Source organism: Chelonoidis abingdonii, chromosome 3 (assembly GCF_003597395.2).
Source record: "Chelonoidis abingdonii isolate Lonesome George chromosome 3, CheloAbing_2.0, whole genome shotgun sequence".
Classification (NCBI taxonomy): Eukaryota; Metazoa; Chordata; order Testudines; family Testudinidae; genus Chelonoidis; species Chelonoidis abingdonii.
Genome location: NC_133771.1, coordinates 49,295,493 through 49,323,235, shown reverse-complemented (window position 1 = coordinate 49,323,235; position 27,743 = coordinate 49,295,493). Strand labels below are relative to the sequence as shown.

The 27,743-nt window shown below is 41.4% G+C and overlaps 1 protein-coding gene and 1 pseudogene across 8 annotated transcripts in view; both read left to right on the top strand.

The window, feature by feature from the left end:
• Window positions 1–27,743, top strand: part of DST (dystonin) — a 465,365-nt gene that overhangs the window by 408,417 nt on the left and 29,205 nt on the right. For all 8 annotated transcript variants that reach the window (XM_032778396.2, XM_075063729.1, XM_032778395.2 and 5 more), the window contains 13 exons: window positions 722–823; window positions 2,248–2,421; window positions 3,250–3,405; window positions 5,719–5,916; window positions 6,485–6,613; window positions 9,039–9,209; window positions 10,520–10,675; window positions 10,906–11,112; window positions 13,664–13,783; window positions 20,334–20,503; window positions 21,012–21,171; window positions 22,478–22,672; window positions 24,186–24,314. In XM_032778396.2, the coding sequence (XP_032634287.1) occupies window positions 722–823; window positions 2,248–2,421; window positions 3,250–3,405; window positions 5,719–5,916; window positions 6,485–6,613; window positions 9,039–9,209; window positions 10,520–10,675; window positions 10,906–11,112; window positions 13,664–13,783; window positions 20,334–20,503; window positions 21,012–21,171; window positions 22,478–22,672; window positions 24,186–24,314 (2,067 nt within the window). The remainder of the gene's footprint in view (window positions 1–721; window positions 824–2,247; window positions 2,422–3,249; window positions 3,406–5,718; window positions 5,917–6,484; window positions 6,614–9,038; window positions 9,210–10,519; window positions 10,676–10,905; window positions 11,113–13,663; window positions 13,784–20,333; window positions 20,504–21,011; window positions 21,172–22,477; window positions 22,673–24,185; window positions 24,315–27,743) is intronic.
• On the top strand, window positions 9,559–9,685 carry LOC116823669 (U5 spliceosomal RNA; annotated as a pseudogene).

Below are 27,743 nucleotides of genomic sequence, written 5' to 3'. Positions count from 1 at the left end.
AGTAAGAGGAGGCATAAATGTAACTTGAAGTTACTTTTGCACCTCCCTACTGAGCTTGTTCAGTTGCAGCTCAGACACAGCCCAGCATGGAGCCTTAGATGTACCAGATGGGTCTAATTCCACACTCCGTATACAATTAAAATTCACATTGACTTCAATGGGCATTTTTGTTCACATCGATTTCAGCGGGATTTGTGCCTAATTAGTCATTATTAAAAGCCAAATTTCATTCAGTGACATAATGAAGCTCAATAAAGGATGAGAACACTACAGAAATAACAATTCTGTACTGTGCATTTGCTGTAACAGAAGTCCCATTGAAATCAGCGCAATTACCCAAAGTAAAGTACTGTGTAATATAAGTAACTATGACAGAATCTTGCTGTTAATAAAAGTCCAATCCTGCACCTCTTATATGCATATTCCTGGCACTGGAATCAGTGGGTTTTTTGCATATTCAGGTGTTGCAGGATGTCAATGTAATCAGTATTCGCTGCCTTGAATTGTCAAGTAACTTTTTAATAACTTTATTTTTTCCAGATTATTTTCGTATAAAGAGGGTAATGAAGTTATTTCCTGAAGTAGCAGATAAACTCAGCAATATCCACATGAGAATTATACTTATATTGTACATAGCTTTCAAACTGTACCTCATGACAAGATTAATCATACTGTTTTACTTATATTATCTTGTACTGCAATTTAATGTTGTGATTTTCAGGCAATATTTGACTGGGTAGATATTGCTGGCAGTAAATTAGCTTCAATGTCACCAGTTGGAACAGATCTAGAAACAGTGAAGCAGCAAACTGCAGAACTGAAGGTATGAACTAGCTGTTTATCTTTCTTAATTCATGATTCTACATATTTCAGCAGCCAAGTGTAGTTCTATAAAAACTTCCAAATATCATAATGCTTTTACAGTAAGTAGTTTATTAGTATCTGGGTGAAAACCTTTGCCCCTGATTTCAGTGGGGCCAGATTTTACTCTATGTAAATATGATTTGAGAACTCTGAAAAAACATTTGTTATAACACTGATTTCTGTTTAAAAAAGTTATTTGAAGATATTTTTCCCTTCACCTTTTATTTTTCTCACTTCCCCCTGTGTCAGCCACCTTTGGAGCACTTGACCTCTATCTGGAATGTGGGTGGGCAACTTCCTCCAAAGCCTCTGACTCCTGATGTCATGGACCATGCCTAAATACACAAACTGAGATCACATCATTTCCACTAGACCCCACTGGGCTCTGAAACAAAGTTCTAAGCCAACTCTGAATCCCCCTGTATGGAAATACGATTCATTATGGTCATGACACGATCGTGTTGTTATGCATGTTTTAAATAGGAAGCAGTAATGTGTAGTGGCTAGTGTGGGAGTTGGAAGTCAAGAGCCCTTGGTTTAGCTCCTGACTGTTACTGACTCGTGGCCTTAGCCAAGAGGATTAATACCTTTCTTGTTTTTTTCATGGTGTCACTTTTTGTATGAATCATAACCACATATCTTACAAAAATCTGAGTGAAAAAAGAATCAGCTTGTTACCTCAGTTTGCCTTTCTGTAAAACAGGATAACTGACTACTGAAATTGCTTTCAGATTTTTCAGTGAAAGGTTCTATGTAAGTTCAGAGTAGTATATTATCTCAGCCCCCGTAGCCAGAAGTTACTATTGCCTTTGCCACAAACTAGAATGCATGATAGTAAACAGTCTTACATTCTGTATCTTCCTATACACGTGATTACCAAAGGGAAGGGGAGTATTTTTGGAGACTTTAACACATATCTTTGTCTTTTCAGTTAGCTGGGATCTTCTTGATTTAAAGCATACTGTAAATACAAAAACAAGGAGGAGTCCAGTGGCACCTTAAAGACTAACGGATTTATTTGGGCATTAGCTTTTGTGGGTAAAAAACCATCAGGTGCATCTGAAGAAGTTGGTTTTTTACCCACAGAAGCTTTTGCACAAATAAATCTGTTAGTCTTCAAGGTGCCACTGGACTCATCCTTGTTTTTGTGGATGCAGACTAACATGGCTACCGCCTGATACTGTATATAAATACTGCATCATGAAATACATTACCATTGTTTGAAAATTATTGCAACACATTAGAACAGGAAAAAGAAAATTTTAACATCATGGTAGCTGACAGTGCTGCATGTAATATTTTAAGCAGCAGTATTTCTACTGTGTACAGTGTGATAGTTACCTGTGAGAAAAATGATTTTCTCTATGTTTGTATTTACAACAGCAATTTAAAACGGAGGCTTATCAGCAGCAAATAGAAATGGAAAGGTTAAATCATCAAGCGGAACTGTTGTTGAAGAAGGTTACAGAAGAAAGTGACAAGCACGCTGTTCAAGAACCCCTTTCAGAGCTCAAACTGATGTGGGTCAATCTAGAGGAGAAAATTATTAACAGACAGGTGAATGAAGTTGGGATGGGAGTTTGTCAGATGTGATACAGAACTGTCAGCATAGCTTTTTGTTGTGCACTGTTTGTACCAGCCCATGTAACATTCTTTCTTCATGTTTTAGGGATTACAAATTACAAAAAGAGTGTCTCACATTTTACTGAGTTTTACTTTACAATTTTCAAACACTTGGCAGCATATCACTTCCTGTGTCAAGTATCAAATCAAATCCTATTTGTTTGTTTCATTTTGGTTTCTGATGGTATTTTATTGGCAGTCGAAAACTTGTAAATACACACAGGAGACCAAATACAAAAATGTGTTGAACATCTCTTCTTCAAACTTACAGATAAGTCACTTCAGCATTCTTTCCAAAACACTAAATTATCAAAATGACACAGGCAAATTGAAAAATGCAGGGCTTAGAAAAGTTTATTCATTTCTAAATTGAACCATTTCATTGAAAAACCAAAGTTCATTAAAAAGACCTCGGACCAAGTAGCATTTAAATTCAAATCAAAATCTAAATAATGAAAAATACAATTAATTCTGTGCTGAGAGAGCCTACATTCTGTACCTTGTTTTATAGGAGGATCTGGAATGGCCAAGAGTTTAGAGCTAGAATTTAAGGCTATATAATGGAACTGCCAACTCAGCTTTAACTATAGAGCAGTTGCTTGAGCTAGGATGATGTTGCTGCTCTCTGATTAGTGCTCTGACTATTGGACTCAGGCTCCCCATTCAGTGAAAATGGAGTCTAGTGGCAGTCTATGCAGTTTAAGCCAATTAGATCATTAGCTTCATAAAACAATTTCATTGTTATTTTTATTTTCACTATAGCACAAGTTGGAGGGTGCTTTGTTAGCTTTGGGGCAATTCCAACATGCCCTGGATGAATTACTGACATGGCTGACGCACACAGAAGACCTGCTGAATGAACAGAAACCTGTGGGTGGGGACCCCAAGGCTATTGAAATTGAACTTGCCAAACATCATGTATGTACTTATACTGTGTTCACTGAGATGTTATTTTGATGTTTATCTTAAGCTCTGTTTCTTATTATGAAGATTTGCACTTGTTAAATAATTGTTTTAGAGGTTTTCAAGAGACAGATTAAGACCGAGAGTGCCAATCTAGAAGCTATGTTGACTGCTGCATGAATAATGTTAGTGTCTCTCCTCCAGGCTCCATTCTTCCTCGGTATAGATGGCATGTGTTCGAGCACTGAGCATGGCACTTCCTCTGGGGCTATATGATTTCACATTGACCCTTATTCAGACCAGGGCCTGTGAAATATACTTCAGCCCACACACAGCTGTGCCCCAGCCTCAGAACAGAACAAAGAATATTTTTGGAATCTACAAAATTGCACCTCCTTTGGCTCAGACTGTCATGTACTCTGCTGCTCCCATACACCCACCGACTATAGGGGTAACCTATATCTTTGCCACTGTCTCTCTGCAAAACATTATTAATTGTTAATTATTGTTATAGCACCTCTCGACCCCAATCAGGAGTCCTTTGCACTAGGCAAATGTGAAAGGTCCTTCACTTTCAAGAGTATCTTCTTGGAGGAGGAATTTTCAGCTCTTTTGTGTGGCAAAATACTGTTTTTGAAGGCATCCTTTCATAGGCCATGCAGATTTCATATCAGGTTCCAATCCTTAAGTGTCACCTCTCCTTCCTTCAGAATAGCAAAAACATGCATTTTAAATTATGCCTTGCAAATAACTTTAAAAAGTACTCAATATTTTAGTTCAGAGTCCTCTCAAGACCAGACACAATGCACCAAAACTGACTGTATAGAGAGAACTAAGACATTTCTTTCACATACATGACCAGCTTCAAAATGGGGCCCTCTTAAAACCATTACAGAAATCAGAATCTGCTCCCTATGTCTCTCGCCTTCTCAGTGAAAGGAAGTGTTTTATCACCTTAATAGCACAGTGACATCACTGATTATTCAGTCTACCATGAGTGCTGAAGGAGTTCAGCAAACACATTACACAGCATTCTTCCTGTTCTTAAACTGGAGTTTATAGGCTAGGGAATTCACAGAGTGCTGCTTCCTGTTTTAACATGGAAAAACATCCATCTCTTGGAGAACTTGGGACAGAATAACCCTTGTCCTGAGGGAACTTCATCAGGAAGTAAGGGATGAGAGGCATCTGCTTCTGGGAATAACCCTTTATTTTTCCTATTGGGGGACTTATTTAAAATAATTATGGTTTCCCCAGTGCTTAAACCGAAATAAGAGTGATAATATGAGACCCTTCCTATACACAAGGATCACCATTGGCTTAAAGAGTCCTCCTTCCACTGAGTTTGTGCAATTGACCTCTCCCTGTGTTTTATTTAAACACTGTTTCAACTTTTTATCTTATCTCCATATTCTACTAATTTTGGAGGTGGCTGGAGCCCTGGATCTGAGAAATCTCAAACTTGCATTTTGCAGATTGGGCCCATTGTTTACTTTTTTACCCGCTCTCCCCACCCCCACTTTCTAATTTTCCTTATTTCAGATTTTTAAACAATTTCCCTCAATTGTAAAAACATGTTTTCTGTCTGAAAATAACGTGCCTTCCCAGAATGCACTGCCAGTGCCACACATGATTTCAGAAGGGAGGATGTTCTGTATTCTATTTACCAGCCTGGAATAGTTGATAGGAAGTTATATGACCATTCCCCAACTCTCAGGGAAGTTTTAACTGCCATACTAGTTTGGTATAACATGAAAGATGACACTGAAATATGGAAAAAAGGAAGCCTGGCAACCTTGGTGCTACAGCTAGTGCTGCTATGGGAGCCATCAAAGGACCTCTCTCTTTTTGTTCCTCATCCCCTTATCTCTTCTGGCAGCCATCAGCAGTGCCCACCTCACCCCAGGCCTCATTAGGCCCAGGTCTTGTCCTCCAAAACCACAAGCACTACAGAAAAATGCTATTACAGACAGGTCCGAGGGAGGGAAAGAGGCATTAAGTGACAGCAATCTGAGTACTGGGTATCCTGGATGGTGGCAACATACCCTCAGCAGTACTAAAAACATGTCCTAACTTTGCATTGTTATTCAGAAGAAAAAGGTTATTTTATTTGAGTATAAAACTGAAATGTGTTGCTTGGCTCAATGGCTTAATATTGCTTTCGAGCAAAGTGAGATTCATTTATACTGCCTTAATTAGGTGCTAAAACCTGTGTTGATTATGAATATTATCTCTAAATCATAGTTGAAATGATTCAGTGACTGTGGGCACCTTAATTAAATTAATTATAAAAATGAACAGGCTTACGTATTGTTTTTTTTCCTCTAGGTGCTACAAAATGATGTGTTAGCTCATCAGTCCACTGTGGAAACAGTTAAGAAAGCAGGAAATGACTTGATTGAATCAAGTGCTGTTGAAGAAGCAAGCAATCTACAGAGCAAGTTGGAACTTTTAAATCAGCGCTGGCAAAATGTGTTGAAAAAAACAGAACAAAGGAAACAGCAGCTGGACAGTGCCTTGATCCAGGTAACCAGGAAATGAAAACTTAAAGGGATAACTAGGAAAAAGGGATAACTTGCATTAAATATACAGATCTGTGTATTACGTGCAGGTCTAAATAAAATCATGGATGCAAAAATACCTGAGTTTGGGAAAGTTTGGATCCAGATGTATATATCACAGTTGGCCACTATCCTTTAATAAAGTTGACTCAAAACTCTGAATTTTGGCCTGCATTTTTGAGAATTGTGTAGGCTATCTGCACAGGAGTGAATTTCACTCTGTGTATGTGAATTGGATGTTAGGCTTGGTCTCAGAATTATTTATGTAGTCTTCTCTTATAGCATATATATATATATATATATATATATTATAGTTTTATATGATTTGGGTTTTCAGGGATATGTTCAATGGTGCACCATATTTTGAATTTTATGTAGCAACTTTAAGTGAAACTTACAGATTTTTGTTTAGGAATTTTCTTTACTTATTGTAAACCTGTGATTTAGTATGTTGCCAAGCTTCTTCTGCCCTTGAGCTGCTATCGCAATTCAAAACATTTAAATATGTTCTAAAGTGGTATGATGTAATTTAGGCTCAAGGTTTCCATGGTGAAGTTGAAGATATGCAGCAATGGCTGACAGACACCGAACGTCAGCTTTTGGCATCAAAACCTGTTGGAGGTTTACCAGAAACTGCAAGAGAGCAACTTAATACCCACATGGTAAGTATATTAATATTAGAAGGTTTTGCAAATGTCTAGATTTCAGAGACTAACAAAACTTCATGGATATTTATAGAGAATAGAAAGCATATTTTCTATATCAGAATGTCTGTACGGGATATTAACAACTTGTACTAACAAAAACTAAATTGTAATTTGCAGGATTGCAAAAGAAATTATTTAGCAGATGCTCAGAGTTAATTAGTTTTCACTGTTGATTAACATTATGACAGTGAAAATGGTTTTGGGAGCTCTTGTTTTCAGCAATAAATATGGAAATGTTTACTGTATTTGCAGTGAAATTTACATTTCTTCTTTCTTCCTTTATCCTCAAAATTGGTAATTTCCAGAATAAATATTCTTAAACAGGGATATACACAGCCTTGAAATAGCAGGCTCAATCTTTCATTCTTTACCCATCCAAAACTCTCACTGAACTCAACAGCAGCTGGGATTGAGTAAGGACTTTGAGATCACACACAGATCTTATTTTATTTAGAAAGAGAAAGTTAGCCATGATGCCTGAATTCTTCCCTTCCTCCCTTTGTTAGAGAAATCCTACAAAAAGTTTTTTTTTCCCACATAGAGAACCAGTACAAGTGGGTTGAAAGATGCCTTGATTTAATACCTCACTCCAAAGAATGGCATCTCTAGTAATGTACCATCTATGTATTATTCTGCATTGTTAACAATGGATATAAGCCCAAGCCCTAAGGTTTAACTTAAACTCATGATCTTCTAGCTCAACTGTGAGAGTGATACCTATTTATCTATATATACTTAAACCATTATGTGTCTGACACAGTTTCCATTATAAATCCCTGTTGTCATATGTTCATACTTTGACTGTAAGAATTGTGAAACAATATAAAATGTCTTTTCCCACTAGTGATCTTTGTTTCAAAATGTGATAATTTGTTTTTGTTTGTTTGTATGTTTGTGAGATGGTAAAATATATGAGAATATTGCTTTTCCAGATTCTTTACAGATGTACACAAAAATGGTTTACTATTTTAGAATGGATTGTTGGAGACTAGAAGAGAATGCAAAATAAAACATGGTATTCTGAAAAAAAGAAATGCAAACACCCTAATAATTTGCTTTATAAACAGATTACTATCCATTCAGGATCTGATCCAAAGCCCCACACTCCACATTTAAAACAGCTTCCTATGTCTTTACCAGATCATTATATCTGTTATGGGTTGCTGTGTAAATATATGAGTGACACATACATGTCTACCATAAACAGAATAGTAATAGAATTCTTCACATGTATATAGAATTTCACTTGAGGACTTCAAATTGCGGTTGAACCTTACAGCACCTATGTGTGATCTCTCTCTCTATATATATATAGTGTTAGCCTCATTTCTGCAGATTGAGAAACCGAGGCCAATTGTTGTTGTTATTATTGATCATATTTTGCAATCTCCAAACCTGCCATTGTGTGATACAAACCACGGCAATTTGTGACAAGTGATCATGTGGAACTTGTGTTTCTTTGTTTGTCACACCAAACACATTTTTAAGGGCACAGCCTATTTTTAAGGCTGTGTATAAAATAAACTAGTTCCAGTTGGGGGTGGGGGGGATAGAGGGGAGCAGGAAGCCCAGAGCTGCCAGAGGATCATCTCTTCCTCCTCCTTCCCCACCAGCAGCTCTTGTTTCTTGTCCTGTAGAACTTTGCCCTAGTTCGGGAGGGAGAATCTGATCTGATGCAGCATGTGTTATAGTCAAGTGTGGTACGCTTGAGGGGCCTATTATAAATTATTTGTTTTGTGGTAGTGGCCCACCATCAGGATAGGGATGTATGTATGCAGTGTTAGGAGAATAGGACCCTAAGTATAAGTTGGTCAGAAAAGAAGAGTTTGTGGAGGCACAACTATGTTACTTATGCTGATTTGGCATTCAGTAGATGTGCACAGTGACATGCCTAGTGGGTGAAGAGAGATGCAGAGAGTAGAAGATAAAGCAACTCTTCCATGCTGTACAAACCCCTTTTAGGGATATGTTGGATTGCTTCAGGCCTCCTAAGGGTTCCAGCTGGTTTACCCATGGTGTTCCTGCTCCACGTGTACTTTAAACAACTAGAAATCCGGCAAGCCTTGCCCAGTGAGTTAAATGCATATGATATTTCTGCCAAACTTAGGGCCTAAGTATATACATCTGCCTGACTCAGGTCCTAAGTATATATATATCCTGGAAAAAGCCTAAAAAATTATTTGACACATCATACAAATTCTCATTTCCTGAATAATTGAGCTCTTTTTTTTCCCTTCAGATTTGGCCCTTTATGAATTATATATGCTCCATGTCCTATTTTTAAAAATAATGCCCCCAATATATAGTGCTAAACTTTTTTGAAGGGTATTGAATTCCTACCTGACTGATTTTTATATTTCTTGTTTTTTTCTTAATATAGGAACTCTGTGCTGCCTTCGAAGCCAAAGAAGAGACGTACAAGTGTCTGATGCAGAAAGGCCAGCAGATGCTTGCAAGATGCCCAGGGTCTGCTGAGACAAATGTTGAGCAAGATATAAATAACTTAAAAGTAAAATGGGACTCAGTACAAACAAAACTCAGCGAAAGAAAGGTGTGTGGTTTGGAATAAGGATAGAAATTTAAATAACATATTAAATACCTTAATATTGAATTATTTCACATGTAGAATATCTATACTTGGTTGCTGGGACTTGGAATTTTTTGTTGTGTGACAATTATTCAGATTTCACTAGTGCTTTTATCAGGAGTCATGGACCCACTGGTTAATGATGTAACATCATTTGTGAGGTGAAAATCCATTTAATAAAAAGGAATGGAAGTATACTGATACATATTTATTTTGCAGAGTGAGGATATTTCTGGTTTGTCTTAGAGATTATAGATTAAAGAGAAGGAAAAGTCTGATTAGAACATCTTGTTAATCTACCAGTCAGTGCAAGAATGTAGTATTTCTCTTCAGATCGTATAAATCTTTCGCCTTTTACTAAAGATTTCCGTGGAGAGGAACATTTAATTTGACAAGAGTTATGACCAGTATAGTTTTAAAAGTTTCCAGCAATTGGGCTTCCACCAATTGCTTTTGGAGAATATTTCTAATATCACTACTTCTCAGCAGAATGATTTTACTGATATTAAGCATAAGTTTTCGTTTTCTAGTTTCATTTAGTTTTCATTACATCATGAACCATAGCTGAGTTGTTTTATCTCGGTCAAACTGTAAATGATATTCATTATTCCAAACAGAGGTAGCCGCATGCAAATGAATAGCACTGACATAATTACAAAGAAAAATATAATTAACAAAATCAGTTTTACTTTAAAACAAAAATGTTTCTTAATGCAACTGTATAATGCAACGATATCAGGGTAATTAGTTTGCAGCATGAGGCAGCCTCCTTAGAGCTAGTTATAGGGCTGAATGGTTTGCTTGGCCAGCCCCACAGTCTGATTAGCTGAACATCTCTGAGTGCTTTTTTAATAGCTCATAAACAGTCAAATGGCAAAACCAGCAGCCTGGCCTGATTCAGGCTGTCAGACTCAAAGCTGAACATGATGTTTGTTTCCTGAGTTCTGTCTTGAAGCTTGTAAACTGTGTTGTTCCATTTTGTTAACCGTTCAACACCAGGAGTTGGGATGTTCTGGTGTATAGAAACACACCCCTGGAATTGGATGTTGTGTTGTCTGCTCAGTAACCAGTTTTATGCCTATTTTTCCATTGCAACTGCTTTTATATCCTTTATCTATATGCTGTTATTTTGAAATACAGAACACGTCAACATTGAATTGAAAAAATATGACAAAAATAGGGGCTCTCTCCAAGATATATTTTATTAAAATGGTTTATTCAACGAAGCACCAATTAAACATCATCTGTTACTAAATAACTATATATCTTTATAGGCCAAACTGGAAGAAGCCCTGAATTTGGCTATGGAGTTCCACAACTCACTTCAAGACTTCATCAACTGGCTTACCCAGGCAGAGCAGACTTTGAATGTGGCTTCTCGGCCAAGTCTCATCTTGGACACTGTCTTGTTTCAAATTGATGAACACAAGGTATGTTAAGAAACAGATAAGTAGTGTTTTCCTCCAGCTCTTTGGAGGTACTGCATTAATGTCCAAAGCAATCCTGTAATGCTGTCACTCAGAAAATCTTTTTATGTCTTTTAAGATGTATTTTATAGTCTCTCCCACCAGAAAGTCCAAAACCACATCATTTAGTTTTCTGTGTTTGTCACATGAGCAACCAGTGTAACCTTTAAGTGTGGTTTTCTTTCTTTTTCAAGGTCTTTGCTACGGAAGTGAATTCTCACCGAGACCAGATCATAGAGCTGGATAAAACTGGAACCCATCTGAAATATTTCAGCCAGAAACAGGATGTTGTCCTTATTAAGAATCTGCTGATTAGTGTACAGAGTAGATGGGAAAAAGTGGTTCAGCGCTTAGTGGAAAGAGGAAGAGCTTTGGATGATGCAAGGAAACGAACGAAACAGGTAATTTGACAGTTGTTGTAAAGCTCTTTGAACTTAGCTCTAACTAAATCCAGACCCATGACGTATATGGTGCTTTAAAGCATTGTTAAGGAAGGCTGGAGTTAATGTAACAATCTATTAGCCTGAGCTAGTGGAGCAATTTCTGTGATTCAATCATAGAGCACTTCATTTGGAAAGTGAAAGCTTCACTTTTAACCCAGTAGCAACTTCTGTCAGCAATGTAATATAGTCTATAAAAGAAGAGAGTTGCAGTATGGCTTCCAGATGTATGTCAGTGTCTTCTGGCTTCCAGAAGAAATTACATAACCAACTTTTTACTGGAAAGAGTGTTATGGGCCCATTTCTGTATTAGAGAGTGAGATATTGTCCACTGTTTTCTTTTTAGCGGTGTGTTTTACCCAAGTAATGTTTAATTCTCCCTGCCCTTATATTGGCCGCTGTGACAATGTCTTCTGTCTGGCAAGGACACTCTGGTGACTTACTGTGAGAAGGAACTTAAGAAATGGAAATGCTCATACATAGTTCACCTCTCCAGGAATTGGTCATTGAATCTCTGATTCACATGTCCCTGAGCGAAGGGTATATATGATAGATGGGGAAGTGGAGCTTAGTGTGTTTAAACTTCAATAGGGAAGTGATTGTTTATTTTATTGAAATAGAGTCGTGTCCATGTTCGCAAGCCAAGACACATTCCTGTGTTAATTGTTGCCACCATACAACTGGGATGACATGAACTGTTAGATGTAATAAATTGTGCAATCCTATCATAAAATACGATTTATTTTCAAACATCATCTCACACACACACAAATTTGCAGGAAGCCATACGGGGGAGAGAGAATACTTTGCAGAGCTGGTCACAATGACTCTCAGACAATCAGAAAGCAGAAACTATGTATGGAGATGGAGAGTAGTATAGCAGTATAGCTGAGTGCTGTCATCAAGAGCCAGGTCCCCGACCCCAACCAGTGCAGGGTCCAAATGGATGGAAAGGGATTTGAATTGTTCTGTGCTCCCACTCCTTGGCCTGCTGGGTGGAGAGACAGACCAATGTCAAGGAAAGGAAACAACAACAAGGATTTTCTGTACAATCAAGAAGATTTAGTGTAGGCAGCTCAGCAGAAGTGTGTTTTTATCAGGAGCTTGTAGCGGTGCAACAACTCACCTGGTGGTGCCTCCTGCTGGTTGTCCAGGGAATTAGCTTGCCAGCCTCCGGAACACCCTCTGCAGACCGGTGTCTCGCCTTGCCTCTGGCCCCCATGTCCCTCCCAGACCCTGGTGCCCCTTCTGCCAGGGTTCTGCCCCCTGCAGTATCCCGCAGTCTCGCTGGGTCTCCCCTTCCTGGGGAACCCTCTGTGCCCACCTCACCTCACCCTTTGGCTACTGCCAGTCACCATCTATTCCCTGCTCACTGGGGCAGATTGCAATATAATTGCCACTCATCATTGGAAGGAGGGTTTGGACCTGCCCTTCTGCAACCCCAGTACCTTCTGGGCCTTTAACAAGGCCTGCAGCCTGCAGGGTTTCCAGCCTGGAGCTCCCTAGCTCCTCTGGCTTTTCCCCATTCCTGCTCCAGTCTAGGTACCCTACTCAGCTCTCAGAGCCAGGTCCATCCCTCTCAACAGCTACAGAGAGATTGTCTCTGTGTTCAGCCCCTGGCCCCAGCCCTCTTATAAGGGCCAGCTGGGCCCAGATTAGGTGGCCACAGGTGTGGCTGCTTTTCTAATCAGCCTAGCTGTCTCCGCTGCAGCCCTCTCCAGAGCTGCTTTTGCTCTTCCAGGGTCAGAGCGGGGTGATGACCCAGCTACAGAGCTTAAAAGAGTGGAGTGAAAAGACAATGCCAATAAATCCCCTTCCTCAAGACACTGCTCTTGATGTTTCGCATCAAGAACCCTACAGTCTATTCCTTCTTCATTGCCTCTTTTCCTTGAAGGTTGCTTTTACTGAGCTGCAGAAGAGCGAAAGGTTTGAAAGCCTGATCCTCTCCCACAAGGATTATTCGTGGTAGGGTGAGAGAGATCCACACAGAAACTTTCCTTAACTAGTGATCTGTGGGAGGGTTCCCTAAAATGATTACTGCTATTGTTTTAGGGCTAGTCCATAGGTTCAATAAATAAGCAACACGCTTACTGTGTTCTCCCAGTCCTTACTCAGGAGAAATGCAGTCAGTAGAATTCTTAGCTGAGTAGGAACTGAATAAAAATGGAGGGCCTTTAGTGTCCCTAGTCCACGTGGGTGCAGAGCCATACCACATCAACATTATGTCTCACAGAGCTCCCTGGAAATCCTCGGGAGCATGCATACTGCAATATCCCTTAAAGGTAGCTGATTGTGTGAAGAGGGTGAAGTCAGCTTCAGTGAGAATGAATGGCCCATTTGGGGGCCATGAAGAGAGGAAGGCTCCTTGGATTTGCCCCATGATTGTACTTCTCTCTAGCAGCTGGTCACACCCTGGCCCTGAGCTGGCATGTTAGGTTTTAATCTTTTCCGAATATTTTATGCACTAACATGTTTATACATTTGTGTGAATCCAAGTCATGCTTTTCCACAGTTCCATGAAGCCTGGAACAAACTTATGGCATGGTTGGAAGAGTCAGAGAAGTCATTGGATTCAGAGCTCGAAATTGCAAATGATCCAGACAAAATAAAGCTGCAGCTTACACAGCATAAGGTAAGTCATGAATGATGAAATGCAGGATGTCCAAGTCCGATGGCAAGAAAGTCTATCAAGCCTGTACTATTTAATCAGCAGAGAGTAATAGATTTATGGCTTCACTGTGCTGAAATGTTTGCCAGCATCAAATTCAAATGCTGGCTCATTTCCAGATGGTAAAACTAATGGGAATGGGAAGGGCTCTTCCCAGTCCCTGTTCATCTGTGGGGAAGAAGTAAACTCTGAAGAGGAAAGACAAAATAATAGGGAACTATGGAAACTCTCAACAAATAGAGAGAGAAATATTTTATGAAAAAGGAAAATATCTAAAGAGATTACATTATACGCTTCTTTGGTCTTCAGAATCACAAAGTTACCAGAATTACAGTTACCAGCAAATTGTTTTGATTTGTATTGTGTTAGGATGATTTAAAATCTGCTTTTCACATTTTAGGATTTCCTCAAAAGTAAGAAATAATCTTGTATTTTGACCGGCAAATCCTTCATATGTCAAGTAGAAGGATTAGTTAAATAATTTGAAAAGCATCAGGTACAATGGAATTACCAGTAACAAGGGTGAAATGTAAGAGTAGGAGAGACATCTCTCTCTGCTTGGAAACCACAGTTCTGGAACGTCTTTCAACAAACACAACTGCTTTCAGCTTGATTTGGCTTTTTCATAACTAATAATAGTAAGGTGAAAGGGAAAAAAATTAACTGCAGTCCCCACAAAAGACAGCGTAAAATCCCTGAGGAAATCTTTACTTTGACTTTATTTTTTAAACAGCCCAGGTAACATGGTTATGGGCATTGCATGGGTGGATGGTAGAATCCTCTAACGTAAAGTTGTGTGGAAAAGTTTAACTTGGAAGAATTTTCTCAGAGATAAAGACATGCTTGTGAGTGTAGGACAGTTAGTTTTTTTTGCAGTGCTGATATACAGTTGTCCTGCTCTCTTAAATTATTTCCATAGTGTTCCCCAAGCACTACTATTCTTTTGTCCCACATGGTGCTCTGAAGAGATTAGGGGTCCCCACATTTCTGCCCTTAGTCTAGCTCCTGATAGTGATCGCCTTAAGTCCTTGCACTGTACTATTATGTTTGTCTTCCCCTATAGTCTCCAATTCATTATTTTATCCTCTCTTATTTTCCACGATGGCTTAAGTTTTGCGTATCAACAACAATATTTTCCTTTACTTTTAGAAGGTTGGCAGCTTGTCAAGCAACACTGGGTTTACCTTCATTTGCTCTTGAAACCTTCAGCTAAACTTGTGCTAATGTTCTTGCTAGTTCTGCATTTTAGTATGCTCTGGGGTTTGCAATAGTTGCCAAAAATTAAAATCATATAGAATTAGAGCAAAATGCAGGCATTACGATCATCCTTTTTGCCTTTTCTGACTACATCATCCCCTGTGAATCCCTCTACTGCTATCCTTCTCCACATCATCGAGTTCAAACTTATTCTGGTGTCCTTCAAGGACCAATGTAATTGTCCCTCCTACTTCCCTTCTCATGTCTTTTATTGTGTTATTTGCCTTCCCTCTCCTCTTCACTGGTGAAACTACCCTCCATGTCCTGTTTGTCTGCTTCTCCCACAAATAATATGGTACCTCTTTAATGTCTCCACCCTTCCTCAAATTTGTGGACAAAATCACTACCCGCCTTATTTAAATGCTTCCTTCAAGTCCTCCTCCTTCCAAAATGCCTACAAGAAACTAGCTGCCTAAGTGATCTACTTATTAATTTTTTTTAAATCTTATGAATCACATTTGTGAAGAAGGATGGAGTGCAGTGTGGCTTAAAGACACTGTGATTGAAGCTGGCAATTGTTTTGGAGGCTAGTGAGGGACATAAATGATAGAAGGAGAACGGGAGATGATTTCAGTTTATTTAATCATCAAGAAAAACAAAAAAAAACAACCAAATTTGTATTTAATAAGCCAAGTGCCTCTCATCATTCTGCATGTCATCCTGCTCATATGTTGTCTCTTTCCTCCCATCCAAAGTCTTTGTCTTTTCAGACCGGGAATTTTGAGCCAGCCTTTTCTTGTTCTGCTCAGTTAATGATATTACTGTCTGAACTGATGATATGCACTGAAGTTCTGTGTGTGTTGTAAGCAATAACTCTGCTTCACTGTTTTCCAGTTTATCACTGCAAAACAATTAATAATAATGAAAAAAAACCAGAGCATCCCTCAAGATAAAATGTTCTCTCTCTCTCATATGTTTATTTATGTTGCCAGGGATTTGAGGGATTATTCATAGTCTGTTTATTAGTTATTTTTTATTTTTTCTCCTTATATATTATTTTTAGAAGTCAGAGATGGAAAAACCCTATTAGGTCATCCAATCCATGCTTGACCTAGTGCAGATTTATTCCTTACAAGATTTGGCCCGCTTAACCTGTGAATAAAAGTACCAATCTGCCATGGAAGGAAAGTACAGTAACTCCTCGCTTAACATTGTAGTATGTTCCTGAAAAATGCCACTTTAAGCAAAATGATGTTAAGCGAATCCAATTTCCCCATGAGAACTAATGTAAATGAGGGGGTTAGGTTCCAGGGAAATTTTTTTTGCCAGACAGAAGACTGTATTTTTTACATATATATATACACACACTCACACACGTGTACATAGTATAAGTTTTAAACAAACAATTTAATACTGTACACAGCAATGATGATTGTGAAGCTTCGTTAAGGTGTTGAAGTCAGAGGGTGGGCTATTTTCCAGGGAATGCCTTACTGTTAAATGATGAACTAGCATGTGGCTGAGCCCTCAGGGGTTAACAGATTGTTGTTAATGTAGCCTCACACTGTACAAGGCAGCATAAATGGAGGGGGGAGAGACCGCATGACAGAGAGAGACAGAGACACACACCGTGTGTGAGAGAGAGATGTGCATTGTCCCTTAAAGTACTCTGATCCCACTCTAAGTACATTTCCTTTTTAAGTAGGTCAGCAAGTTGAGACAGCAGCTGCTGCCAGCAAGTTTCCTCCCTCCTGAGCTGTGTCATGTCCCATCCTGCCCCACTCTGTAGAAATGGGGTGAAGGAGTGGGGTGGGGGGAAGTAGGACACTCTGACAGCACTCCCCTTCTCTCCCTTCCCCTCCCCCCCAGCAAGCAGTAGGCTCCTGAGAGCAGCTCCAAGACAGAGGGCAGGAGCAGCACACGGCAGTGCAGGGAGGGACAACTGAACTGCTAGGCAATGGATAGCCTGCTGAGTGGCTGCCGCACAGGGAATTTAGGGGAGAAGAGAGCTGGTGGGGGGCTGCCGGTCCACCCTGGTTCCGAGCCCCCACCAACTAGCTCCAACAGGCTGCTCTTCCTGCAAGGAGTGGACAATGCTGGCAGCTGCCAAACAACTGTTATAAGGGAGCATTGCGCAACTTTAAACGTGCATGTTCTCTAATTGATTAGCAGCAAACAACAAAACAACGTTAACCGGGATAACTTTAAGTGAGAAGTTTCTGTAGATAATTAAATATTGAAGGTTTCATTCACCAATCTACAGTTAATATCTGAGGTGACTTAAACCATGGGCTAAAAATCTGCCCTCAGTTACACCTCAGTGAAACCAAGTGAAAGTGAAATTTGGCATTATGTATCCAGGTTAACCCTAGAAGAATGTATTAACTAAAACCTTTTGTTCATCTCTGACTCCCCTTTTACTGAATAGTCTTTCTCTGGCAGCTATTTCATTTTGTCTGTTTGTGAAAATCAAGCAACACTACGTATGTAGTGCTGGGTGATTAACAGCCCCCACAAAAGAAAATATAAATTCACAAACAGTTTAAACAATTGTTTAAAAGTTCATGTGAAAAGGAGCTTTTTTTATTCAGATTTTTTTGTCTCCCCCATACTTCCCTCCACTTTGAAAGTATTTTGAAAAAATCTTAGTTTATCCTAGAGGAAGATTGTGTGTGTGTGTGTGTTTTTCTCAAAGGATGCAGGTAATGGACTACTTCAGATTTCTTAAGGGGTGGAAAAAGAAAGGGAGCTGAAGTATTAAATTATGAAATAAATGCAGTGATAGGGCCATGACCTTGATTTCCTTAAGAACCCCAATTTGCCACAGGAGAGTTTTGGGTGTTGAAGGAAGGCACACAACAGGATCTGCCAGTAGGGGCTTTGAATATGAGACTTCAGAACTTGGTGGACTAGGTTACATCCAGGTTGAGTATTGCACAAAGCTCAAGTCAGCAATGACTACAGGACTTTCTCCCTATTCTTTCTGTGTTCTGAGAAGGTCTGGTTCATATCATACTTAGTAGTAATTTCATAATGAAGGTTGTAGCATTATTTATATTGTAGGCGCAGAGTAGATCTTCTTTCAACAAGCTCCGCACAAAAGCTCTTTTTGGTTTGAGATTCCCTTCACACAGAATATTTGTTTGATTTTGAAAATGTGAATTTAATAAACCACAGCTCCTGATTTGTCATTCTTTGTCCATACATAATTCAAAAAGGCCTGGGTTAAAACATAATCATCTAACTGATTTTAACCCCTGGTGCTGTCAGGAAATTACTGGAGAGCACTAGTGGGATCTTTTGGCAGTCTCTGATGTTACTATGATATTCTATTAACCATTGTGGGGTACCAGTGGATTTGCGTTTGCCCATGTTCCCTTGCTGGTGGCAAGGCATTGCCAATTGCAGAATGCAGCTCTATAGGGAAGGCACAGGCAATACTGACCAATCTAATGGGAGCTTTAATCATAGGTCTCACAGTCCTTCTTAATCCCTTACTCACAGACCTGCCAGCAAAAGGCATAATTCCCAGCCTAAACGACATTATTCAAATTCCACTTGTCTTTCCAAAGGGCCTTTGTCTACACTCCCTTTGCACACACAACTCCCTGTGAAGATTCTCTGCATCAAATGACCCCAGATTAGGCCCTTTGGTGTTAAGAAGTTTGCATCCCTGGAGCTCATATTCTCCAGTCTGGCCAAGATGATGAACCCCTTTGCAGCCCCTGGATCCTGGAGTCAGTCTACACCAGCCTGGGCCCTCAACACAAATTAGTGCAGCTAGAGTAAGGCTCTATTTTAATCCCTCTGCCCATATTCTCGAAGGGCTGTTCGAGAAAGCAGGGTTACTCTGGTTATTCCCCTTTCCTTCAGACCATACCTCAGTCCTTTGTGCTGAGGGATAGAAAGGTGGTGGCCAGGGCCAGCTCTGGCTTTTTTACTGCCCCATGCAAAAAAACCAACCTGGCTGCAGGGAGGTCGGAGCGGCAAACCAAAAAAAAAAAAAATGATGCTAACTTTCAGTGCCACTTACTTGGCAGCTCATGGCTGCCTCCCCCGGCTGCACTGGTGAGCCTCTGGGCGGGCGGCGGCTGCACTCTGGCTAGTGGGACTCCTTGCGCTGCAGACATGCCCTGGGCAGCAGAGTGCGCGCCCCGGCTAGCAAAGGGGAGAGAATGGGGGGGAGAGAGAGAAGTGGGTCGGCCAGGGCTTCTTTCAGCCAGGGCGCTTGCCACTCGGCTCCTCCCACCGTGCTGCCTGCTGGGAGGGCTCCGCGCCACTCCCGCCTGCAGGTGAATTGAAAGTCGTCGGTCAGCAGGGAGGGAAGGACGCGGGCTGCCAGGCTTGCTACAGACCTGGCACCGGCTGGGGCAGGCAGAGCACACAGCTCGCTCCCAGCAGGGTGCTCTCCCCCTCCACACCGCCCCCTCGCCCCCTACAGTGGTGCACTGAAAGTCGTTGGTGAAACAAAAGAAAAACAAACAAAAAAAACCCCTACCAGGGTGCAGGGCGGCCAAAGTGGCGAACACCCCCCCCCCCCAAAAAAAGGCTGCTGTGCCACCCTAGGTTTGGGCAGAATGCCACCCCTTAGAATCTGCACGAGCTTGCTTGGCTGGTGCGTGGGGCTGGCCCTGGTGGTGGCGTAGCCAGGACTGGCACTAGTGTTTTTAGCGCCCTAGGCGCACAGCCATTTTGCCATCCCACGCGCTGGTCCACGGCTCCGGTGGAACTGCCGCAGGCATTCCTGCGGGAGGTCCGCGGGAGCAGCGGACCGTCCGCAGGAATGCCTGCGGCAGCTCCACTGGATCCACAGGACCAGGGGACCCTCCACAAGCACGACTGTGGCAGGTCGACCGGAGCCGCCTGCCACCCCCCCGGCAAAATGCCGCCCCCCAATAATCCTGGCGCCCTAGGCGATTGCCTAGGTTGCCTAAATGGAAGCGCCGGCCCTGGGCGTAGCAATTGCTATGGCCAGCTCTGTGCCAACTGAAGATTCCTCAGTGCAGAAGGAATCCTCAAGGGTTTAGTTAAATCAGATTTCAGGCTGTTCATGTTTGCAGAACAGTGCAGAGGAACTAGAGTGGGGGAAAGGATCTGCCTCCAGACCTCTAGCACTTTAAGCTTCACGATAGCACTGTCAGAAATCTTTTAATTTCACTTGCATTTTAATATGATTTATGGGAGATATAAATTATAATTAATACATCATTTATAAATGTATTAATTGGTTAAAAAATGATATGAAAAGAAAGAATTAGCAGAAGCTCATGAGTACCTAGTACTATACAGGTGTTTACTTTTCCTTCTACTCCTACAGGAGTTCCAGAAATCTCTTGGAGCCAAGCATTCTGTGTATGACACCACAAACAGGACTGGACGCTCCCTCAAAGAGAAAACCTCTCTGGCAGATGACAATTTGAAACTGGACGATATGCTAAGCGAGCTCAGAGACAAATGGGATACAATCTGTGGAAAATCTGTGGAAAGGTAAAATGAAAGGCCAAGTTTCCTTGTTTTAAAAGAGACTTGCAGAGGTAAAGAAGAGGGGTGTGTGTTCTTTTCATGCTTCTCTGTGCTGTATAAGGAGGAATAGAAGTTGGTTGTTTGGAGTGTTTTAAATGAGGGAGCACAAGCACTGCTCCTTCCTAGTATTCCCCGTGCTCCGGTCACCTCAAAGGGAAAGATGGGCTGGGAGATGCCCCTGCTCTTCCCCGACACTGGGCATCCCTGCTGAGGGGGAATGCACTAAAGTGAGCTGTGTTCTGCATCATTCCAAGAGGTGGTACAATGTGCATGCTCTCTTTGCGTTCCAGGGAGCTCTGCCCATCCCCCCTCTCCCCACAGGCTCCCACTGTGACCCTGAGGTTTTTTCTCGTTCACTAACTGCTGAAAAAAATCGTTATCTATTAGCGACTATTGGATGCTGTCAGTTATATTGCAGGTTTCCTTAATGAATGTGATTGATTTTTTTCTTAGTGTTTTTTTTTTTTCCCAGACAAAACAAACTGGAGGAAGCCCTGTTATTTTCAGGACAATTTACTGATGCTCTGCAGGCTCTCATCGACTGGCTGTATAAAATTGAACCTCAGTTGGCAGAAGATCAGCCAGTGCATGGAGACATCGATTTGGTGATGAACCTGATTGATAATCACAAAGTAATTATAAAAATATTTTTCTAATTGTTATTAATTAATATCAGACTTTGGGCAGCCACTTCAATATAATTTGTATTTAGTTCTTCTGTAATTGTAAAAAGAAACATTTTCTTAGAATCTGAAGAAAACCATTTAACCTGGAATGTTTGGACATCACAAAGCTACCAACTACAAAGGGAAAATGCTGTGAACTCAGCGCTATTCAGTGCTACAGAGGCTCGATCCACTGTAGCTTGGAGAGGGGTTTTGTGAAGATTGACGTTGATCCAGGACATAGTGAATCTGTCTTTCTGCAGGCCCAGCCCAGTACTATGGTGGAAAAAGCTACTGTGGAGTCCATTGAATCCAATTATAGTAGCTGTGGAACAGTTGGGTGTGGAATGATTCCGTTCCCTTCACGTCAGCCACCACTGTGTCCCATTGTCAGAAGTCTGTTTAGTTAGGCTTTCATAGAATATTAGGGTTGCAAGAGACCTCAGGAGGTCATCTAGTCCAACCCCCTGCTCAAAGCAGGACTTTGGGCAGAAGAGAAAATATCTGGCCCTCACATATGAGATGTATCTTAGAAACATAGACATGTGTGTCCTGGAACCGATGCTGCAGTCACATTGTGCACTTTAATATGTCAGCAGTAATTCAGTGCATTGTAATTGTCATATCATGTAAAAAGGTCTTTCTTGAAAGTCGATATTTTTCCAGCTGTAAACCTGAACACGCAATCACTTAAATATGTGAAATATGTGACATAATCTATCGCCCATCCAGTCAAATTACCAGATGGACTTTTATTTATATTTTACTATTTTAACCCTGCTCCTTGATGTGCACTTTATCTGACTGCACTGTGATTTGGGACAGACTTGCACATTCATCATCGTGTCAGCAGATCGATTGCTTTGAAGGGCTTAAAGCCCGTATGTTAAGGTGACCAGATTTTTGTTCATCACAGTGGTTCAGGTAGTTCAGAGGATCTAGCTGCAATTATAATCCCATGTTCCACAAGGCTAGGCAACTTTTTCAGGTTGAGTGAGCCTACTTCCCAGTGTAAATGAGCTAGTGTTGAAGCTTAGAGGGCTTTCTTGCAGAAAATGTGCAAAAATATGCAGCCATTTAACCCCAATTGAAAAGAAAGCCAAATGTAGGGTGTGAAAATCTTAATATGTGCATTTTAGAATGTTTAGATTGAGGTATTTTCTGTAAAACTAAACCCTAATTTAGTCTTCTTCATATCCCCACTAACTACATCGCACATGAGACACTGAAGCCATGATAAGCTGAACATGTAAAATGTGTGTGTGGTTCCCAGGTCTTCCAGAAGGAGCTGGGGAAGAGGACAAGCAGTGTCCAGGCTCTGAAACGCTCTGCTCGGGAACTCATAGAAGGCAGTCGTGATGACTCCTCCTGGGTAAAGGTCCAAATGCAGGAGCTAAGCACTCGCTGGGAGACGGTCTGCGCCCTGTCCGTATCCAAGCAAACACGATTGGAACAGGCCCTCCACCAGGTAAAAAAGGATAGAAGAAGCAGAGAAAACACAGACAAATTTACTGCTTGAGAACATAATGTTATAATTAAGAAAATGATCAAAAAAACTTTGAGATTTTTTTCCCCCTAATTTTATACTTTTTCACTACAGAGTAGGTTGTGCCTTTTCTTCTTTTTTCTTATTATTATTATATTGGGTTAGCACCTAGCAGCCTCAGTCATGGACCAGAGCCTCCATTGTACAAACAACCAGCAAAAAGAGACTCTCTGCCCCAAAGACCTTACAATTTAAATCGAGGGTGGGCAAACTTTTTGACCTGAGGGTCATTGGGGTTGCAAAACTGTATGGAGGCTGGGTAGGGAAGGCTCTGCCTCCCCAAACAGCCTGGCCTCCGCCCTGTTCCATTTCCTGCCCCCTGACTGCCCCCCTCAGAACCCCCAACCTATCCAACCCCCCTGCTCCTTGTCCCCTGACCACCCCCTCCCAGGACCTCCCACAACCACCCCCAGGACCCTACCCCCCTATTCCACCCCCCTTGCTCCCAGTCCCCTGACTGTCCTCTGGGACTCCCTGCCCCTTATCCAACTCCCTTGGTCCCAGCACCCTTACCATGCTGCTCTGGCAGCTGCGCCACCTGTCCAGAGCCGAATGCGCTACCCTGCAGGAGTGTGCAGCCCCACCACCCAGAGCGTTGCCCGCGTGGCGGTGTGGCTGTGGGGCATGAGGGACAGCAGGGGAGAGGACAGGGGCTAGCCTACCTGGCCAGGAGCTCAGGGGCCGGGCAGGATGGTCTGGCCCACGGGCCATAGTTTACCCACCTCTAATCTAAATAAAGCCTTTTAGGCACAGACCTGAGTAAGGGCTGGTGTGGAGCTGCTCCACCCCAGGAGACACTTAAGAGGGAAATCACACATTGAGCATTCTAGTGCTCAAGAGGTGTGCATCCCTTAGGATGGGACAGCTTGTCCTCACTGTGTGCCAAGCCCACTGTGCCCATTACCTTCTTTGGGGTAATATGTTTCCCCAGGGAGCTCAAAAGAAGTAGTAATGTGCTACCTCTAACTGTGGCTATAGCTGGTCTTTACATGGGGTGCCCACAGATGGACTCTCCTTGTCCTCTCTACCCACATGAGACTTACTCTGTTAATTTTTCTTAAGTAATGATTAAGGCTACTCAGAAGGTGTAATTTCCATCTCTCCAGCTGGTGCATGAAAGCACCTTCTTTGTCATTTTTCAGAATGAAGGCATGATATTCTGAGATGCGCTGCACATACACTATAAATCAGAAGGTTAAAAGCATGAACAGGCTTTTAGACTTCCTACAATTTTTGAGATGCATGAGACATTTTTACAGTCATGGAAATGTAATACTGTATATCATTGACTTTTTAATGGAAAGTTAATGTGCCTGTATTGCTACATGATTAATGACTCCAAAGCTGGACTCAGCTTCATTGTTCAGAGAGGAATCCAAAGCCGAGTGATTTCTGTCAGATTCCCTCAGAAAGGGCTGTTTTTTTTTCCTTACAGGCAGAGGAATTTCACGCTGTTGTCCATTGTCTTTTGGAGTGGCTGGCTGAGGCAGAGCAGGCCCTTCGTTTCCATGGAATCCTCCCAGATGATGAAGAGGCTCTACGAACACTAATCGATCAGCACAGGGTAAGTAAGATAATGGAGAGGATGCTGGCTGCTAGACTTAATTTATTGAAAGGTGGAAATAAAATTAAACAAAGCAAAGTATCTCTAGTATAATCATGTCCTACAACAAGACTTGTTTTCACAGTTATTTCTAGAATAAAAAATTAAAAGTTCTGTAAATTTGAGGATTCAACACCCATTTTTATTTCAGGCTATCTGTCTATCAGGGTAACATCTCACTAGGCTTTAAAGCCATTTTGTCTTACTAAGAAAATAATGCAAAAAATAGCATTTTTAAGGGAGTTGTATAAAATTAGAGACTGGTTCAAAAACTTTCTTGCAAGCAATGTAACGTGATAAGCTTTATTGATAGGATATTTTAATACCAACAGTATAGCTGTTCTCCTAGCAACTCTGAGTTGAGTGAAACCACTGTACACCCTTTTTGTCAAGATCATCTATATATGTCATCAAAACGATGTTATCAGCCATTAACCTTCTGGTATGATGAAACACCATGTTGACATGCTTCACATGCATTATGTATATTGAAATATTACAGTGACAAAGATACTGGAGATGTTAGGTTACAAGCCATCAAACTGGATTTCAACTAACGAAATGCGAAAATGACTAAGTTAATGACACAACTGAGAAAAGACTCCGGGGCTTATCTCTTCCATTGAGAAAGTTACCTTCAAAAAACTCAAAACACCTTCCATGCAGTTGTAGTAGTAAGAATGGCCATACTGGGTCAGACCAGCTGTGCATCTAGCCCAGTATCCTGTCTTCCAACAGTGGCCAATGCCAGATGCTTCAAAAGGAATGAACAGAACAGAATTAGCCAGTTGGCTTGTAGCTTATGCAGTAGAAGCTCATGCACTAAGCTCCAGACGTCCCAGGCTTGATCCTGCTGACCGTGGTCTGTTGCTGTAAGTTGTGGTCAGCAATGTCACTGTTAAAATGTATAGTCATACCTTTAGAGAAGATGGGCTGTCTTCCCTAAAAGCTTATAACCAGTGAAAAGATGCTGCCAAAGGAGATAGGGAAGGGAACAGTGAAGTTTAGTGTGTGATAGTTAAAGTAATATAATATCTTTTGGAGGGCGGGATTGTCATAGCTTTCCTACTCAGATCTGAACCTTAGAGTTCAGAAAATGAGATGCTAGCAGGAAACCCTCAAGCTTAATTACCAGCTTAGATCTGATAGCGCTGCCACCAGCCAGGAATTCCAGTGCCTGGCTCACTCTGGTCTCCCCAAAACCTTCCCTGGGGGACCCCAAGACTCAGATGCCCTGAGTCTCACAACAAAGGGAAACAACATATATTAGAACTGGAAAGGTACAAAGAGGCAACAAAAAGATTGGGTAAGGAACAGTTCCTATTAGAGATTAAAAGACTGAAACTGTTCAGCTTTGAAAAAGATGACTACAGGGGAATATATACAATGTCTGGAAAAGTGAATGAGGAAGCGTAATTTTCCCCTCACAGAACACAGACTCAGGGGTCACCAATGAAATTAATAGACTGCAGGTTTAAAACAAACAAAAGGAAGTGTTTCGTCATTACAAAGTTGAATCAGCGTGTGAACAATTGCCATGGGAGTGTGTGAGGCTGAAAGTGTAGCTGGGCTGAAAAAGAATTATAGATTCATGGAGGATAGGTCCACAAAATGGCTTTAGCTAAGATGTCAGGGATCACCCCATGCTCTGGGTTCTAGCCTACTGACTGGCAGATGCTGGGGCTGGATACTTGATAATTGCCCTAATGATGATATATGGAGATATACCCTATCTCATAGAACTGGAAGGAGCCCGAAAGGTACATCGACTCCAGCCGGCCCCTGCCACCTCTTAAGCGGACTAATACTGATTTTGCCCTAGATCCCTAAATGGCCCCCTTAAGGACTGAACTCACAACCTGGTTTAGGAGGCCAATGCTCAAACCACTGAGCTATCCCTGTCATAACAGATAGCGTAAGGTAATGTTTTCTTTTACCTGCTAAAGGTTAACAAAGGGAACAAACACCTGACCAGAGGACCAATCAGGAAACAGTTTTCAAATCTCAAAGGGGGAAGTTTGGGTGTGTGTTCTGTCTCCTTCTGTCTCTCTCTGTCGTAGGGGATCACTCTATCTCCAGGCTTTCTAATCCTCTGTTCACAGTTGTAAGTACAAAGGTAGAAAGACAATAGGTATACCATTGGTTTTTTGTATTTACATGTGTGTGGTTGGCTGGAATGTTTTAAATGTATTTCTTTTGGAGATAAGGCTGTTTATCATTTTTTTTCTTTTAAGCAATAACCTTGATATTGTCCTTGATACAGAGCCATTTTTATGTCTTTTTCTTTTCTTTATATACAGCTTTCTTTTTTAACTTGTTGGACTTTTTTTTCTTAGTTGGGGCGCAAGGAGACTGAGTCTGCTCTCACCGGGAATTGTGGTAGCAATGGACACAGCGGGATCCCGAGTCATCCAGGGAGGAGTACAAGGAGACAGGAGGGAGTTGTTGTTCCCTTTGTTGTGGAGGACTAGGGCATCTGAGTCTGGGGTCCCCCAGGAAGGTTTTGGGGAGACCAGAGTGAGCCCAGGCACTGGAAAATTTGGCTGGGTGCGCGCTATCAATCTAAGTGGTAATTAAGCTTGAGGGTTTCCTGCTGCATCTCATTTTCTGAACTCTAAGGTTCAGACTGAGTTAGCGAAGCTATGACATCCCGCCCTCCAAAAATTTTATTACTTTAACTTCAACACTAACATCACTGTTCTCCTTCCCTATCTCCTTCGCAGCTCCTCACCACCTGGGTTCTAAGACTTCCTCTAGGCAATAAGCGTCCATCTTTTAAGGTATGACTTACATTTTAACAGTGACATTGCTGACCACACTATACAGCACAGACCACGGTCAGCAGGATCAAAGCCTGGGACGTCTGGAGCTTTGCATGAGCTTCTACTGCATAAAGCTACAAGCCAACTGGCTATTCTGCTGTTCATTCCTTGAAGCATCTGGCATTTGGCCACTGTTGGAAAGACAGGAATACTGGGCTAGATTGCACAGCTGGTCTACCAGTATGGCCATTCTTACTACTACAACTGCATGGAGGTGTTTCTGGTTTTTGAAAGGTCTTCTCATGGAAGGAGATAAGCCCCGGATCTTTCTCTGTTTGTCATTAACTTAGTCTTTTCGCATTTCCGTTAGTTGAAATCCAGTTTGTGATGCTTGTAACCTAAAATCTCCAGTATCCTCTGTCACTGTAAATATTTCAATAACTAATTGCATTGTGAAGCATTCCTGGTGTTTCATCATACCAGAGTAAGGTGAACATCGTTTGTGACATATTATAGATGATCTTTGACAAAGGGTGTACCAGTGGTTTCACTTCACTCAGAGTTGCTAGGAGAACAGCGTATACTGGTGGTATTAAAATATCTATCAAAAGCTTATCATACATTGCTT